Source organism: Seriola dumerili, unplaced genomic scaffold (assembly GCF_002260705.1).
Source record: "Seriola dumerili isolate Sdu_G_001 unplaced genomic scaffold, Sdu_1.0 BDQW01000621.1, whole genome shotgun sequence".
In the NCBI taxonomy this organism is placed as follows: domain Eukaryota; kingdom Metazoa; phylum Chordata; class Actinopteri; order Carangiformes; family Carangidae; genus Seriola; species Seriola dumerili.
Window position 1 is genome coordinate 920,313 of NW_019174876.1, and position 18,731 is coordinate 939,043.

Genomic DNA, 18,731 nt, shown 5'->3' on the forward strand with positions numbered 1-18,731 from the left:
TCCATTTCAGATTGCTTCATAATGTTGTTACACAAGGGTGTGGCTCAGTGCTGTGCTCTGGTAAAAACAGAATTAGGATAGACTGAGGGGGTGTTAGACTTGACTATACAGACTTGACTTCCTTTAAATCTCTTTCTTTAGTGTGGTCTGGTCACCCATCTGCCCAAACATCTTGCAGTGAAGACAGCTGCACACTCTGCCTGTAGCATAAAACACACTCTGCAGGCCCCACACACACACACCGACTGACACACCAAACACAATGTCAGGCTGCAGATTTGGTGACTCACTGAATAAAAGGAAGAGGAAACTGCTGCTGCTGCTGCTGCTACAGATCTGCCTTTTTTTTTAATCTGAGGTGCTTTGTTAATATAAAAGTCCCTGAAGTTCAAACAGCAAGTCACACTTGACTGGAGCACATTTCATTTCAAGCTGCGATCAAACTGGCATTAACAAAGAACCACACCTGACACCAGCACACTGAATCTACAACTGATTAGCAGCTTCTAGAGCAAGAGTTTTCCTCTGGGCTTTCATTGTGAATCAATAGCACAATTAGAGTAGTTCGACATATACTCTCATCATGTGAAAAGGATTATTCTCTGTTCTAGGAAGATGAATGAAACATATTTATGAGATGCATTAAACTATGAACTGTACCTTTGCTTCTCCCACACACACTCCCAACACGAACCATCGAGAGCAGTACATAATGTATGATGATATCAGGTTAAGTGGGTGGAAAGCAAAGATGTGCTACATCTGCTGCCAAGCCTTGCTTGGAGAGCTCAATAACCAGGAAATGAGTTCATCATATTGGACTGTTCTGACATAAAAAAAACAAAAAACAGAATTGTAATTTCCCTCCACAGAGCTTTGTGCTGCAGCGTCGCGACTGAAACATTCACAAGCGCTGTGTTTGACAATGTTTTAGACAAAATCACGAATCGTAGTTTCTTCTACGTCCTTAATGTGCCCTTTCCGTCTTCAAGTAGAAAAATAAACTTATAGTCCTTTGGTGCTGTGTTTCATGAATCAGTATCCACACACATTAACTACTTGCTCCCTCTTCTGATGATTCAAAGGAACTGTGTTTGAATGAAACTAACACATAATCTGTATTGTCTTCCACAAACAGTTTTAATATCAAAGATGACCCGGGAAAGTTTAATCAGTAGATTGGCAACATATGACACCATGTAGATGACTTCATGTTTGCATTTCACAAGTACAAGTGCATATTATTTGTATAAAAAAACATGATACCTTCAAACTGTAGGAGAGGTACTAGATAATATAAACATGCATGTAATACCATTTAAAGTTAAGGCCTTGGATACATTTGGCACACATTTGTCATCTCGAGCCAAAGTCCCTACGAATAATTAGCTTAAATGTGACGTGTTTGTTTATAAGACAGAATATGAGATGACTAAAAAAATACTGTCATCTTACACTCAATTAACCTGTTACTGCTAAAAGATCATCTCTCCCTAACAAAATAAACTATTGTCCTAAAAACACCTTCTGGAGTCCAGACTGTGAGACTCCCTATACTACTGTGCGTTTTATGCGGTACATAGACAAAGAGAAATAAAGTTATTCAAGCGTCCACTAAAGATCCGGTCACTGGTCTACAGTTTTAGACAAGACATAATTATGAAGACATGGCAAGACATTATAGCAGCTCTACAAATACGTTTCTGCCATCATTACATCTCCTTGTTATCTACCCCAAACCCCTGCTCTATTTTGTAAGGCAAGTCAAGTTTTTTTCCCTAAAGACTAAACAAGTCGGATGCTATTTGTTGATGGCCGTCAGTGCCGTAAAGAGATGGAGAAAGGGGGTCAGATTTCTACCTTCTGAACTTTGGCATCATTAAAGAAACATGCATATGGCTCTGGAGAGCAGCTTTCCTTGTTGTAGCTGACCACAGGCAATGCTGAGTGCTTCATTAGTGAGTGAGTGCATCCCACTGTATTGATCTTTACTCAGATAAATGCAACACAATCTACTACAGCAATCAAGTGCAGCAACAAAAACAAAACAAAGATCCACATTTGAAGGCAATGTGATGCTTGTGCAGTAAAAGCGCAGCTAGAGAAACTGTTTGAAACTTTATACTGTAGGTGCAGCTCATAGTAGAGCAAACAAATCGAGTCAAGTCAACACCTAAAACCGCATTCTGTATATGGTCCTGTTTTCCAGTATTTTTCTGGAAGTCATCTCCCTGATTGTCTTAAATAAAGACAGACTACTAGAAGGTGGATTTCTTCCTCTCATACTGTATACATTTACATGTCCCAGTATGATTCTAGTGTCCTCTGCTGAGTCATTTTTGCAGTAAAGAACACTATTTCAAAATGGGTTTTGGTAAAAAGGAGAAGACAGTGGATATGTTTTGTGAGATGTATAAATGCCTCATTTTAAGAGCCCTGTCCTCAAGAGGTAACTGAATTTGAAATACTATAGTAAAAAAAACAACAACAAAAAAAAAACCATAAAAACAGTCAGCACCATGTATGCTCTTCTGCAGTCCTCATCATGGCAGTTGTACCCACTTAGTATCTTTACAACAGGTCCTTTTCCTGGTTCAGCATTGTGCATTGTTAAATACATAAGAAAAAATACTGATACTTGTTTTAAATACCAACAAGGAACAGAGAAATGTATTTGCATTAGTCATCCATGATGCTGCCTTGTCTTCCTCTTCATACAGAGGACAAGTCCAGCCTCTGATCAGTCCTCAGTTTCTTCTTCATGGAGTCGAGGACAGGAAAAGCAATAGGTCCAATGAAAAGACTGTTGTTACATACTCCCTCTACAGAGTGCTGGTCCGGCTGATGGCGGTGACTCCTTCAGATGAGTGCTGAGGTTTGACACAGACACAGTATGTTTGTACAGAGACACTGGGCATCAGGACTGTGCAGTGTATCCCTGTGGTCAGCAGGGGAGGCTATTGAGGTCACTGAGATCAACGTCAGTTCACCAGCAGGACGTCCTCGTACGTCGTCGTCCTGGGGGGAAATCAAAGACAGATGGCACATGTTAACGATTTTCTACAGTCATGATATTTCATATCATAATCATATATTCTCATTTAGAGTCACATAATTGTTTTATTTACTGAAATATACTTGAAACATCTTGACAAATTATGTCACAACAAGATGAAAAGAAATGGCCAAAGTGATGGAGAAATGCGATATTTTCCAAACCTGATGGTGTCATGTGAAAACCTTGTAAATCTTTTTTTAATTTTTGAATACGTTTTGCTTTAATTTTGTTTCAAAAGTCCCTAAAAAAAAAAAAAAAATCATGGTTATCCAGCTAGAAACAATGCTGTCTCTCTAACACAGATGAAACTTTGGCTGAAATATTGAGCTTTTGTTACCCGATATAACCAGGTAGCTCACACAATGTCTTACCCTTTCTTTCCTTTACTCCTACTGTCTGTTATCAATCTGTCCTGCTGCAGTGATGTTTAGATACACTTAGATATAATTATTCTAAAAATAATTATTCCGTCCTTGTTGATCAATCATCTGTTGTGTTCACGAGACTCCACAGAGAAGATTGTTGTTGTTGCTCTCATGTCGGCCCTCTCCTCCTCACCTGTCACAGCAGCAGAAGAAGGAGCACGGCGAGGTCTCCAGACCCCTGAACTTCCCAGAGCTTGGTGCATCTGTACACTCTGCTATGAAGGCGTGTAGGTCTGTGATATGGATGGGTTCTTGGGTTTGGTGCTGTAGAAATCAATGAGAATTCATCATTGTTGGTTTTATTATTTAGTTTTTTTCACCTGTGTCTTCCCTATTCTACAGCTCTGACACCAGGCAGTCGAAATGATAAACCTGGATTAAGTAGACCCCTTTTCCTACCTTAATGGTCTCATAGGCTCCTGTGATGAGGGCAATAAACAGCGACAGCACCATGTAGATGAAGAGCGAGATGAAAGTGTACAGGTAAACTTGGCTGAACAGCCACACCAGAGTACTGCTCTCCTGCATCTCCGCGAACGTCACAAACATGTCGTCCCCGTTAATGAGGGAGAACAGACACTCCGACACCATGGACAGGGAACGGAACTGAGGGAGAGAAAACAGTAAGCTCCATCAAACCTTTTTTATTCAGTCCACAGACTGAAATAAATCATTCAGTTCATGGTGATGAGTATTATCTGAGGTAGGCAAAGAGTTGCATGTGAAGGGAAAGAGAAAGAAACAGAAATATTTGACTACACTAAACAACACATTTTTAACATTTTAAATTCAGTAGTTTTACTACACTGATTACTCTCCTGTCTACAAGGGTTTCAGTTTTACTCACCTTGACATGGTATGGTCCCAGGACGATCCAGCCACAGAAGCAGTAACCCAGATAGATGACGGCCACACAGAGGCAGAACCGAATCACATTGGGGAACGCTGCTCGAAGTGTGACGATCAGGATCTGTAGGAGGCACAGAGACATCGCACAGATCAAATCACAGTGTGTGAGAGAGCAGAGGAACATTTTCTCACCTTCTCACCAGTTATTAAATCAGCAGCAAGTTACAACAATATCAGTTGTCGCATACCAGTGAATCTGAGACTTACATTGTATTTCTGGAAGAATGTGAGGTAGCGGATGACTCCCACCCACACCAGAAGTGTGGAGGTCCCCAACAGGATACCACAGAGGTCATAGGAGGACATGTTCTGACAGGAGAAAAGAAGAGATACCAGCTTGACAATGAAAACAAATACACCGTATAAAGAGTAAACTGGAATTAAATACAGCAGCTAAATAACATTAGTTGGAAGCCTGAGTCTGAGGGACACCTGCAGAGGAAAGGAAAGAAGACCACAGAGGAAAGGCAACCAAAACTGAACAGGAAATAAATAAATGTGGAGAAGTCAGAGGTGAGAGTGAGGGAGTGTGTGTAACATTATCTCTGCTGGACAGTTAGTTTAACATCATGTATCAGAAGACGCTGCCACTCTCTGTTGTTGAGATTGGCATTTTGTTGCTATCAGGCCACGGTATAAGTGGGATAACAAGTTCCTTCAAGTTTGTAGGTTCAAGATTATAATGGATGCCTCAGGGGCTAAGAAGCACCCAACGCAATGCAAAGTGGTTTGCCTCCTTTATCAGGTATTATCGTTTACACAGAGCACATTAAACTGTAAGAAACTAACTACAAGAACTACTGTGGCAGATGTCGTCATTGAATGGTGTAGGGGTAAGAAGGACACACCTTAGATTCAATGCCGACTTTGATGATAGTGCCAGTGATGGTGAGGATATCGCTGACGATAAGGAGGATATACCAGCCATTAATGAACTCAAGCCGGTCTCCCCAGCACACTTTACGATCCAGAGTTTCCTTGAAGAACTGCACAAACTCCTGAAAAACACAGAGACAGTGAGAGGGAAAGGCCAAATTGAAGAATGAGGGGTATATGCACTAAGAGGTTTATTGACTGTACGTTTATGTACATTAACTACACACATTCAGTCACTTTTCCCCTTGATTTTAACTCAGCATTCTCACCATCTAAAGCCTGATTCTGCTTGAGTCAACGCTCTTATTCAGAGCCCTCATTCTGTCGTATGTTTTCCTCTCTTTTGGTTGTAGCAGACTTTCCTTACCTGTTGCAGCATGATGCCTCGCAGTATGGAGCGTCCACAGAGCAGCAGTGACACGACACACACCAGAGCCACGATGATATCAAAAGCTACACGTGAGTAGCTGTCAGCTGGGGGTTTAAAGGGAGACAAAAAAACACCAAAAAACAGAGCTGTTAACAGTCTTTCACTTCAATCTGGCAGTAGCGCACCACCCTTGTTAAGTACGGCTGTATAAATAACTTCATGTACTGAAACTTCATGTTGGTTCAGTAATGGTAACTGTAACCAACTTTTAACATCCTCATGTTCCCTACCACCCTTCAAGTTCACATCCTGTTTCTTTCACTTGCAGCATTTCTCTGACTGCTATGAGTCTTATATCACATGCTGCTCAAACCTCTTCTCAAGAGCCCCAACCATCCGCTCACGTGCTGTCTCACCATGTCCAGAGATGCTCGGGTCTTTACACTCCTTTATTGATGCCTGGTTTTCTAACCGGATCTTCACCTTGCCGCTGTGAGCCTTGTTGTCCAGAACTATCTGGAGGAGAAAGGAGGCCGACACAACAATTCATTTCCTTTGGAACTGTACTTTTTGACATGTATTTCAGACAACGAAGTATGATCTAATAGAATGTGTAATAGTTTAATTTGTTTAAGAAGTCAAATATTATGGTGCAAATTTGATCTGTGTTATTTGTCATATTGTTTGTCATAGTGTTGCATGATGAAAGTCAAACATAATGCTCAATGAGTAAGAAAGATAAATGTTCAGACTGACTGTGTTGGAGGTATCAGAACAACTAAACTAAAATATGTACGATTACTGTATAAGTCTAATCAACATGATAACTTGACTAATCAATCTTTTTTAGGGCATGACCGTATACCTAAAGACATGTCTCTCTTTATTACAAATCCAGGATCTCCTTTTGACAACCAAGAACCTTCACCTGAAAAGTCTCATTCAGTCCCATTATATTAAAGGGAACAAATTGTCTTGTATCGTCTGTGTGGAGTTTTCATAGAATACCGCACTCTGTGTTGAGCTCAGCAATTCATTAATTTGTCTATACACTAAATAATCCAAGACATGTCCAGTAAATGCCCCTCAGCAGTGCTGGGGACCGAACCATCAACTGTCTGGGTACATGACAGCCCCTGGAATCAACCCATCAGACATTACCTTTGGATCAACCATTCATATGTCTCTACCATTTGTACTCACCGTTACGGAAAAAGTGTAGCAGTCTGGGATCTCGTTGTTGATGATGGTCTGTATATTGATTGCCTTCAACTTGAACTCTATGGTGACATTAATGAGCCTTGAAAAAGATGAAACAGACAGATGGAAATTGAGAGGGAAGCTTGGTAACATGTGAACACTGGTTTGTAGTGCCAGTGTCTATGGTGTGAATCCTACTAACCTGTATAGGGATTCATTAAATTATCATTTTGATATCCCACTAGTTGTTGCATCAAACATCTTTTCTAGTGTCATGATGTGATGACCTCACTGACCGGTGCGCCACCCCATCAGCGATCTTGTTGGGATTTAATTGATTAGGGGCCTAAGCACTGTTTATTTGTTCACTGTTAATTTCACATTTTTCATTTGTTCAAGTGAAATATTTCTATGCATTCATGCACACAATAAAGATTATTGATGCCTAAAAATGATCAGACAGGCATGAATCAGGACAGCGAACTATGTGTGTGTTTTTGTATCTAAACTTGTATCAGTGTCCTTGTACACATGCTTGAACGTGCGTGTGCAGCAGAGATAAGCGACTGGTTGTCATCAGATATTACAGAGATAATCTTGGCAGTAGAGGCCAAACGAGGGGAAGCCAAAGCCATGCGAAAAATGAAGCCTTACTTGTGGAACTTGAGCGTAAAGTTCTTGTAGCTGCTGCCGAGTGGAGCCGGAGGGACCGACAGAGGGTTCACACCTATACAGTCTGAAGATGGTGGAGAACAGGAAGAGAAATGCCATGTTGAGTAAACACTGGGATATTCTGAAGCTACAATCAAAGAGGGGGATTTCTGATCTCTGGCATTTTGCTGTTCCTTTTCTACACACTGAATACAAAATATAATCAAATATGAAATCTTGTCAGCATTATTAGAAGTAGCAGATCACAAAGAAACATTTGACGTACGAGTGATATGAGGATAAGAAAGATGTTAACATGATCTTGTTCCCACTGTTGATCTTACTTCCTCTTAAATTGGTCTAATTTAACTCAAACACACACTAACATGAGGAAGTAAGAAACTTTTGACAAGCAAATAGGAAATGGTGACACTTTTCTTTAATCCCTCCTGCTTAGCATTTATAAGCACTATACAAACATTTATCAAATGATTTGTGAAATATTAATGTATTGTATTTGTCAACCATTATAACCTTTACTATGAAGACATATTTTATGTCACTACAGCTGTGTTTTACTTTATCGTCCTTCACTATCTGTTTGTATGCCACATGATAACGTATAGCTGTTGACAAATACATAAACACATATCTGTTTACAATCACATTATATTATGTCACACATAGAATAAACCATGTATTGTACACTGCTTATAAATGTTAAATAGGGGCATGGGGGTTAAAGTTAAGTGTTCCCATCGGTGTTCATAATCACCTCTAGTTTGCTTGCTTCACCTTCAGCAGATAAAAATCATAAAAAGGCCAGCACTAGATTTTTGACAAAAGGTAAATTAATTCACATGAAATGCCATGACAGGACAAAATAATTCAGTATTCTGGGGAACAAAAAAACAGCCATCTTGTAAATGCAATGATAAAGTGGACCTTATCATGTTATTATGACTTCAGTATCTTCATAATTGCGAGATCAGGTGCTACATTGTATTTTGTAACACATCAGATTAAGTGACCTGATTAGGTGGAGTCAAAAATTGCTATATTGCCGCTGTAAACATTTTTAATCACACTGTATTGCATGCTGGATCATCTCAAAGCCTTCCTGGATTATTTATGATGAGTGACTTTGTGCCTATGAAGAATCCTGTACTGTTTTTGCTGCTTCTGAAGGAACACAGAGAACCGTCCTGCAGGTCACAGTTATTAATTATGAGATAGTAAGTCACAATTATGAGATAAGGCTTGAGTGTGGTGAATGTAATGCAGTTCCATAGCAACCATTATCTATATGATTAATATAATTTGTTTTGCAGACAATTTGAAACTTACTAGAAGCCAAAAATGTGACCAGGGCTGCACACAATGAAATAAATATCACATTGTATTTTCACCTAATTTCAGTGGAATGTGACATGAAAACCCGTACAAGACTCTTGGATTGCAGCTGTTTATTTCCTGTGGTTGGAGTTATTCTAAAAAAGCCTTTTGTTTGAGAATACACTCCAGCTTTCACAGCTACTTGTGTAAGAGCCAGAATGCACCCTCAGACATTCCTCCTACTCAGACGTTCCCTTTTGAAGTCAATGTTTGTGTTGCCCCCCTCAGGCAACAACTGTCACCCTGGACAGTCTGGTCTGTAGATAATTGTTCTCTGCTTGACCTCTGACTTTGTGAAACCAAACTATATGCAAATATGCTTGGAGCATCCCTTCTGAGAACAATTTATTCTTCTTGTGATCTGTCACTGCAGCACTATCACCATTTTTTCATGTGTTTTTTTTAGTGTCAAAGGAGAGGTGCACCCGTGCTTTCAGTGGGCTTTATCTAGTTATCGGCCGCTCTGGTTCACATGCAGTGATGCAAATGCTCACGGTGCACTTAACGTGATGTGACAATTAAATTCTATTAAATTCTTGCATAAATGGTATGACTAAACTCATATTACGGCACATATGTCCTACATCCGCTACAACCCCCACCACTACTGTGTGGCATTTCACAGATCAACAGCTTGTCACAGAGAGGAAAAGTTCACACTACACAGACTTGAGAGCAGCTTTCTACCACTGTTAGCGCTGTTAATGGAAATCAGTGCAGTAGAATGTAGCTCATGTACCTGTGATGATGTGAGGGTCTATACTGAAGGTATCGTTGGCTGGGTCAATGCGTCCCTTCTTGTAGTACTGCTGGCAGAGGGAGAGCGCGCTGCCATTCACACCGACATCGTAGACATATGCATAGCGTCCCACTGTGGTCTCTGGTAAAGCCAGATACTGGGGGAGGATGAGAGGAGAATAACTGAGAAAAAAGTGTGCATATCCATGAATGTGCTTCATAAACATACAGAGACGAGAAGAAAAAGGAGAGAGACTGGAGGAAAATAACACAAATGTTCAAAATGACTTTGAGATACATCACTGTCTTCGTGCATTGTTCTGTATTCCACAAAGTATGTCAGAATTTCTGGCGTCAACTTTACACAACTCATTATCTAAACTCTGCGTGAATCTGTTGCCTCTGCTTGCAGTGTCAGTTTCTACCAACCTGTGCAGGGATTCAATAAGATGGTCTTTCGTTTATTGCTTTACTGTTTTTTACAGTTTAAATTGATGGCTCTGGTTTTGATATCCCAAACATCTATTCTAGTGTCATGAGCCAGACTGGGCAGTGTGCCAGCCCGTCAGCCATCTTGTTGGGATTTAACTGAGGACATCTGATACCACAAACTATCCCACTCACATTTTGACTAAATGTGAAAATGCAGCATTTGAAAATGATGGAAACAAACGATTTTTATCAAAACAGCAGATAATGTTCTGTCGATTGACTCATCAATTAATCAGTTCAGCAGCTTCCCATTTTCCTCAGGGCTTACCTGCTCCACGGCATAAAAGATGTGGTCATAGACATCGCTCTGCGTGTAAACAGCAAAGGAGTCATCTGTGGACTCATCGTAGTCTTTGAGGAAGAGGTGTTTGAAGGTCATCGTGTTCTCCTCCTTGAAGGTCACCACCACCTGGTTACTGAGGCCGAACAGCACTAACTGCAGCAAAGAGAGGAGGGTGATGAAAAAAGTTGACAGGTCAAAGAACAAGGAGAGACGGAAGAGTGAGATATGTCATGAGGAGGAGTGGGTGTCAGAGAGAAACCCTGAGGCGGTGCGCTCCAGGTGCAACACTAAGACTGCAGGCTTTGTGTTTAAGAACTATGCTCTAATTAATGGCTTGTCGATCAAGTAATCAGAACGTCCTCTGTGTCTTTCTGTGCCTCATAAATCAATTCTTCACACAGGAAGTAAAGATGAGACTTCTGCACCGATCCAGTTTAATGAAAAAAATACTGACTACAACAGTTATTTACAATGAGGTGACAATATTGCTGCCTCTTCCACTACCACTCTACACAGTTCACTAAAGAACTGACTGATGCAAGCCAGCATCTTTTATATCAACATAACTTTATTTAAATATCATGTAGACAAGCTGAGAAAGTACTGGTATGGGGCTTTCACACAGTATCTCATATCTATCTGTAGACAATGATTTTTCTTTAAAAGAAAAAAATATATATATATTTTCAGTAATTCGGAGGCAAAATGAAATGGGATTAAATTTATCTACATGTGAATAGACGGTATAATACTTTTATATCTTACAGTTTTCTGTTGGAATGGTACAATGGTGTTTATTCAAGATTTGCAATTTTTTTTAGGTGGCAGAAGACAACAATGAAATTAATGCAAAGTTTAACCAATTAACCAATTGGAATTGGGGCACCATTAACATTAAACAACAAATATTCCTCAGGAAACAGCACTCTGTCCTATATGTCAAAGAGTTAATATGGAACTGTATGAAACTGTAAGACAAATGAGTTCACACAAACTGAGTCAGGGCATTAACCTTATATATATATCAGAAGCCCTGATAATAAAAATGCTGTGGTGAGAAAAAAGAGCAATGTACCTGAGCTGTGACTATAATGATCTTGAGCAGCTGCAGGATCAGTTTAAAAGGCTTGCGGCCCTTAGCATGATATTTATCACAAGGACTCATGAAGAAGTATTTAAGCTTCCTGCGAAGGGCTTCCTCTTCCTGATCAGCCCCAACCCAATGACCTGCTCCCGTCGTGGGAAACTGATGGTTGCTGTGGTTGTTGCCATGACTGCCACTGTGATGGTCATACTCGCCGCTGCTGTCTGTGGAGCCGTAGTGAGTCACAGAGGAGGACAGGCCTTCTCGTTCTGGAGGAGAAAAAAAATGAAACAGCGTTTTTGTTTCTTCATGCTCATGCAAATTTTGATCAAGATTTCATCTTGGTCAAAATGATTTTAAAAAAGTACTGAATTAATCTTTGATCAGGACTAATACTCAAAGACAAGCAGACTGAGAAAATATCCACCTGATGTACAAGCTCCCAATGAGCTACGAGTACTCAAAGTCCTGCATGTCATCATTATTTAATAGCCACACATCGAATATGAAATGCCGCACAATAAGTAACAAGAGATTACAGAAACGCCAAAGATTCATGAGGCAGTTCAGAAACACTAACTAACACATATCTTAGTTGCTTTACAAACACAAGGATCAAAGAACAAAGGGATCCTTGGCAAATGTGTTTCTGTGTTATCGGTCTATGTAGAAAGTTAATAACAGCCCATATCATTTTAATTGATCATTTTAACTTTTAAATATCAATATTGGTAAATTCCTTAAAATTCCAGTTTTGGACAGGCTCTACATCTTCTGATTTAGATTTTCTTCATTCACAGACTACATTTACTCTGAACATTGGCATGTGTCAACATTTTCAAGCCAAACCCACAATGCACATTACTATTTCAGCAGTTAGTGACAGACAGATTCTTCTAAATTAGCATTACTGTCTTTCCCTCCTCATTACGATCGATACTGTTTAACCCATTCAGGCTGGTGTTTATTAAGTGTGGCAGATGTGGCTCAGAGTCAGTACTGCTTTCAGGGTTTCTTCTTAGAAACTATTTAGCTGAGGTGAGCCACCCTGATCCTGATGCATCTCATGTCATGGTCAATTTAGTTAGTGGATGATGGCCTAAATAACAACAGCCACGCTTATTAAAAAACATAGCATTTGTCATACAAAGTAGCGCCTGTGCTTGTTTCCCCCTAAAGGTTAATATTTAATTTGATTAAATGTGTTTATTTTTAGTTGGTTGCTAGAAACGGCTCCAAGGATGGCAATGTTGGTCGTTCCACCACCTTGGTCCTGACTGGAAAATCTCACCAACCGTTTGATGGATTTCCATGACAGACATTCATGTTGCCCTCTGGATGAATCGTAATAACTTTGGTCATCCCCTGAATCTTCATCTTTTCATCAAGTCAAAATTTAAAATTGTTCAGTACTAAAGTTTTTGACCAAACAAGTCTGTTAGCATTGCCATATGAGACAACAGTGACTATACCAACTGGCTGAACAGGAAAGCATCATTTACATGAATTGAACTGGTTTTCCAAAGTGCTGAGCCTAAGTCTCGTCATTTCCTGCAAAACTCTACTTGACCTTCTTGTCACAGACACAGACGACTTGCAGCAACAGCAACCTGTCAGCACCACAAGTGTGCCTGAGTCTGAAGTCTGTCTTCAGCTTTCACTGCTTTCACCTTCTCTTTGTCTCTCACTGTGTCTGGCTTTACCTCTCTCTGTCCCCTCTGGCACGCTGAACATGTGCTCAGGTCGGCTTTACATGTGATTTAACCCTTTCAGCTGCAAAGCTGCAAAGCTGAAAGGGCTAATGTTGCTGAGGACAGGGCACTAAAATAACCAACATGTGATTTTTACAGTTGTCTTCACACTGTGCATGATTTCTGAAAACACTGCTACACTTCTTATTTTTATTAAATTTAGAGAGGAGTCATGCTTTCTTCATTCTCTCTTCCTCTTTAAATATGGGAAAGTATCTGAAGCCAAGGTTAAACTATGAATCTAAGGCACCCTTTCAAAAAGTGACAGTGAAAGGGAGAAATCTGCAGCGTGTCTAGTTACTGCAGACATCAGTGTAGCAGGTGAAGTGAGGCAGATTCCTGGGATGGTTTGGTAAGAGCTGACAAATCTAAGGAGTCTGACCTGGCTGGGTTTGACAAGGGTAACAACAGAAACTGAGGAGAGTATGTATGAGACATGTTTTGGACATTACATGTTCATAGAGCCTTGTCAGGAATCAAATTTCAAACAATTAGTAGCAGCATCCTTACACTAGCGCCTCAGGTTGCACCAACCAAACAAAAAAAAAAGAAGCTGTCAAATCAAAGACAAGATCATTTCAACTTAATGATGATTAAAAAAAGAAAAAGAAATAGGGGAAAGGGGGTATAAGGTTATTACTGACTTTACTACACAGGGTGTAATGTGGTAAACAGTAACTGTACAGCCTGCAATCTGATCCAAAAACATATTATAACTAACAACAGCATCTACTGTAGGCAACAGAAAACATCTGAGACTATTGTGAATTCAATTTAAGATTTTTTAATTCCCGCTGAGGCCATTTTTTTTTTTTTTTTTTTAAAAAGGAAACTAAACCATGTTTTTTAAGACTTTTCAGGACCTGGACTTCTACTTAATGTTTACAACTCGTGTGCAACTGACTTTGTCTTTAAATAATTAGTGATATAACTGAAAGAATTTCAACTTTAAAAATGGATTTTGGAGAGAAAAAGAAAAAGTTAGTGAGAGACGGACAGACTGGTCAATTTAACCAAGATTTTTTTTTATAAATCATAAAAGTGTGACTCAGCTAACAGCAGGCGATTTATGTGTCATACCTCTGCAGGAACTGACTACAACCCATAGGAAAAACCACAAATCACCAAGTAGCTTAATCATGCTGTCACATGTTTTTAGCTTTCTAGACCAACGACTGATCGCTGCACACGAAGAGATGATTTTAAAGCATGTGTTTACTGTTTTTTGTTTGACAGACATGGGGACCTTATTTAAGTATTACTATGAAGTCAAAGTCAGCATGGCAAGGTCAGAAACTGCTGAGGGTGAATCCAAACTCAACAGACACAATAAGTCAGCAAAGCAAACCAACAGCTGGGCAGAGTTGTCCAATGGAAATGAGAAGTGAAACAAGAGGAATACACCACTGGTGTTTAATGTTAGTCAGCACTAACTGTAAACAAGATGAAAGTTCAACAGAGGAGCATGACACGGAAAAGATTGGGACTGACACAACTCCAAATACATGTCGCGCATTATTTCCTTGCACTGCACTCAAACAATGACACAAATGACATTTGTCAAGTTTTCCTGTTTTTCAACATGGTGCAATACTTAAGAGTCCTCTCTTTACCCATAATTTATTTCTTCAGAGGATCAGCTCAGCACAAGTTACTAAAAGGAGAGGGCCCTTTTTATAGATAACAATCCACCACATGAAATGTAACAAATGGGTAGCCTCACTACCAAAAAAAAGACTGAACAATTAAATTGGAGCAGTTCATGTTTTCTGATACTGTTAAAAGAGTAATCAGCATTTTCTTTTTAAATCTGAAACATGGACTCCTCTGGGTTTTACTTGAGGCAGTTATCCAACTAATTTAGAATGAATTCTGCTTCATGACACAAGCGTATTACTGATGTAAACATACATTCAAGTGTCTCAGAAAATTAATTACACAGATTTAGCACTTTTCTAGTGTGTATTAAAGAACCAATCGATCTATTTGGTAGTGATCATGGGTTCCATGTTTTCATCTTTGTTGGTTCATTAATTCTTACACAAAGAAGATACAGAGGCTTATTCTGTGTATGATCAGTGGACAAAATGCAGCTTTATGTATGTATCTGAATATTGCGTAAAAGAGTGCTACAACGATTTAGCACTGCATTCCTACAACACCGTCAGACTCGTGGCGGAAAGTTTCAAGAACAGTATCGAAATCGATGCAGCAGAACCAGAGATATTGTCTTTTTCCCCCCGTTCACTTATCTTCCTTTTCAAAATCTGGCGATTACATTGGCGCAAAATGCAACTTGTCCGGTGACTGTTTGGTCAGAGATTCTGGTGTGTTATGCTAGCCTCAAGCAGAGATGGGGAGCGAGCTACAGAGGCCTGGTAAACTAACTTTGTTAACTCCACACGCAGATAAAAATAAATAAATAAATAAATAAATAAAAAAGTTCTTAATCTTGTAATCTTCAGACCCAACTAACATTGACTCAAGTGACATCACTTTAAACATCGCTCCCTCTGGAGCCACAAACACTTTACACAACTTCTTTCAGTTTAACTGTACCTTACATGGTCTTAAACTAAGTCTCAAATCTTTACGTCTTTACCTTGTTTTTTTGCTCAATATCTGGAAACCAAGTTTGACGGAAATGCTTGCTGTGCGTGACTCAGCATAGGAAAAAAAGTTGTAACCAGAGATTTTATGATTTGTTTGCCAACAGTAAACAAACCCATTTTCATATGGTTCATTTCCTACATTAACCAACACCTGTTATTAACGTGTGAGAATTTCTAGCTGTATTGGTATGAATAAAATCCACGAGCATTTGACTTCAACAAAATTTGCTGTGAGTGACAGCATTTTCATTAACTCGGCTACAAACGAGGCAGACGAGGTGCCCTGGCTTTGACAGGGGTTGCGTGCCTTGGTGAGAAGCATGAAAAGCAGCCAAATGAATCCAACCACTTAACATTTCAGACTGCACACATATTTTTTGTGTGTCGATCGTCACGGCAGATAACAATCGGACAAACAAAAGTGGGTGCAGGCTACTGACCATGCCACCATGTTTGACACTTTGAGTCGCTCAAGCTGAATAAATCTGTGAAAATATCTGGCTCTTCCGGTTCACTGCCGCCTGTGGAGTGATGGCAGAAGCACTGATGTAGCTACCTCGCTGTCGATCAAAATCCTTACGATAACAAGAAATCTGTCAACAACTTGGTATCAGTGCCTGGATCTAGTCTGGCAGTCCAGAGCAAAAGGCCACCCACAGGCTGAGAGTCCAAAACTTCCACTTTTACCCGAGTTAAAGGAAACATCTTGAACAAAAAAAAAAAACAGATGACATACTGATAATCTAGGTTAGATGTTGGAAGGAGGATATCTTTTTTGTGAAATGTGAAATGTGAAATGCCTCGTTCTTTTGCAGCAATGAGTTCAACATCACTTTTCAATGACCACTTCACTATCAGCGGAGGAAGAGAAAAATAATCCTGATCATACAGTTTTAAATGGTCAATGCAGCCTAATTACAAGAGAAAACATGTATATCGTGTATATTCTTACTTACCTCTAATGGCATATAATTATACTGGGGGTGGCAGGAAAAATCTGAAAAAGTTATCTCAAAACCTCCGCACATACATAGTTAGATACCATTAGGAAGTAAAATCTTTTTGTAACTTGGGTTAGGGTTAGCTGACCCTTTAACTTGAAGCTTCCTGACCATATACTGTGTGCGATGCTACATGAAGTAGGCGTTAGTCTGTATGTGTGTCTCAAAGCTCCTCAGAGCTGATCATGAAAACACAAGTTGTTATTAAAATACAAACACGCAATACAAAAACATCTCAACTCAAGGTCTACATACTAACTTTTTTTTTTCCAGGGCTTTCAACCACATCTCACAGGCTTAAAAAGTCAGTAAGCCCCCCAATACAGAGGGTCGCTATTCTCAGTGCAGTCCTACTTCATCTACCAAAGAAAACAATCCTGCAAAAAACTACAGACTCACTCAACCATGCATGAGAGGAGCTTATGAAAGAGCTATTATTATGTGTGAAAGAGTCAGGCCGTTTAGATGTGGTGGTGGTGTAGCATCTGGGTCTTAATGGGAGAGAGATTTAACAACAGTCTCTTTTAGACAAAGAAATCACACAACCACTGCAACCTCTGAAACTTGGGCGAGTAATTCACACATGAGACGCGGTAGTATAGTTCCCCAATCAGCACTGATGTTCAGTCAGCTGACTTGGTGCAAAGGGTCATTCAATTATTCTAGTCTGCCATACATGTAACTGAAGGTAAACCAGCCGCTTTGTCTAAAATATCAGAAATTGAATATGAAAAAATGACCTTCACAACTTCATTCATTCATTCATTCATTGGCCGTTCGGGGTCGCAAGGGGGGCTGACATTGTTCGTGTAAACCCTGCACATGTTGCCATTTCTATACATGGCTGACATATAGAGCCAAACAACCATTCATGCTCACATTCACACCTATGGACAATTTCCAATTCACCTGAGGAAACCCACACAGGAGATCATGCATACTCCACACAGAAAGAAGAATCTGATTGCTGTGAGGCGACAGAGCTAACCACTCCACCACAATGCCACCCTTCACAAGTTATCACAAGTTCAATGAACCCAAAATATATTCTTGTTTTGTCTGAGGTACTAAACTCATATTGACATAAAATCGAGAAATGCAGCAAATCTCTACATTTAAGAACATGGAGACAGTGAATCTTTGGCATTTTTGCATAAAAAAGACTCAATACTTAAATGATTGTCAAAAATAATAACACATTTCTGCCAGGTAACTAACCTATTAGTCAGCTAATTGTTTCAGTTCTGTGAATTTAAGTCTTATGAAGAAGGATTTGTGAGGGTAAACAATAATTTGCGACCTAGCTGTGGTTATTGCAGCGATGATAATCATGAGGATGTCACGTTAACAACTCTGTTATTGTGCTCTAAAGTTTCTGTTTTGTAGAGGAATGGAGAGGTAAAAACCCCACTGAAGATTAAAATACAGAGTCACTATAAACCTGATGTAAAAACATACTTGTTGATAATGACTGCAGTACTTCACCGAGAGCAGACATACATGTGATAACCGTGATGTTGAGGACGTCTCAACAAAAACAACAGCTCCGTTTAGAAACGAGAAAGCAGCTCTAACACCAGCTTCAATACAGAGGAAAACCACCTGAACTGTGTGTTGTTAACGAGCAAAACAATCTCTCCTGCGAAAAGACGAATGAGTTGTGAGTTGTATGTTTTATATAAAAAAAATTGAAAAGTTAAATGTTGGCGCTACATTACCTGAGGAGTCCCGGTGTCCTGTCGCAGCCATGAAGTTAATTCTTTAAAAGACAATAAATAGGCGAATCATACGGCTACACCTAAAAGTAGCCGACTGTTTTCACTGTGGCAGTGCCTGTTTATGAGCAGACTACGGTCTTGACAGAAGAGCCCTGCAGAACTGCTGCT

The 18,731-nt window shown here is 39.7% G+C and overlaps 1 protein-coding gene across 1 annotated transcript; it reads right to left on the bottom strand.

The window, feature by feature from the left end:
- Positions 1–1,131: 1,131 nt before the first annotated feature.
- LOC111236353 (mucolipin-1-like) lies at positions 1,132–18,726 on the bottom strand. The gene is made up of 14 exons (XM_022765056.1): positions 18,564–18,726; positions 11,473–11,750; positions 10,383–10,550; positions 9,624–9,780; positions 7,493–7,574; positions 6,842–6,938; positions 6,055–6,154; positions 5,636–5,742; positions 5,241–5,390; positions 4,600–4,701; positions 4,331–4,453; positions 3,883–4,089; positions 3,617–3,747; positions 1,132–3,018 (listed from the first exon to the last, which is right to left on the bottom strand). The coding sequence occupies exons 1-14, from the start codon at positions 18,592–18,594 to the stop codon at positions 2,982–2,984; spliced, it is 1,770 nt and encodes a 589-aa protein (XP_022620777.1). The 5' UTR covers positions 18,595–18,726; the 3' UTR covers positions 1,132–2,981.
- Positions 18,727–18,731: the final 5 nt, after the last annotated feature.

Excerpts from the sequence above, each read along its gene's own strand:
- LOC111236353 (XM_022765056.1), bottom strand. The coding sequence starts at position 18,594 with ATGGCTGCGACAGGACACCGGGACTCCTCAG. Across the intron at positions 7,575-9,623 it reads AGACCCTCACATCATCACAG|ACTGTATAGGTGTGAACCCT; the intron begins GTACATGAGCTA and ends CACCATCTTCAG. Across the intron at positions 5,391-5,635 it reads GAGGCATCATGCTGCAACAG|GAGTTTGTGCAGTTCTTCAA; the intron begins GTAAGGAAAGTC and ends TGTGTTTTTCAG.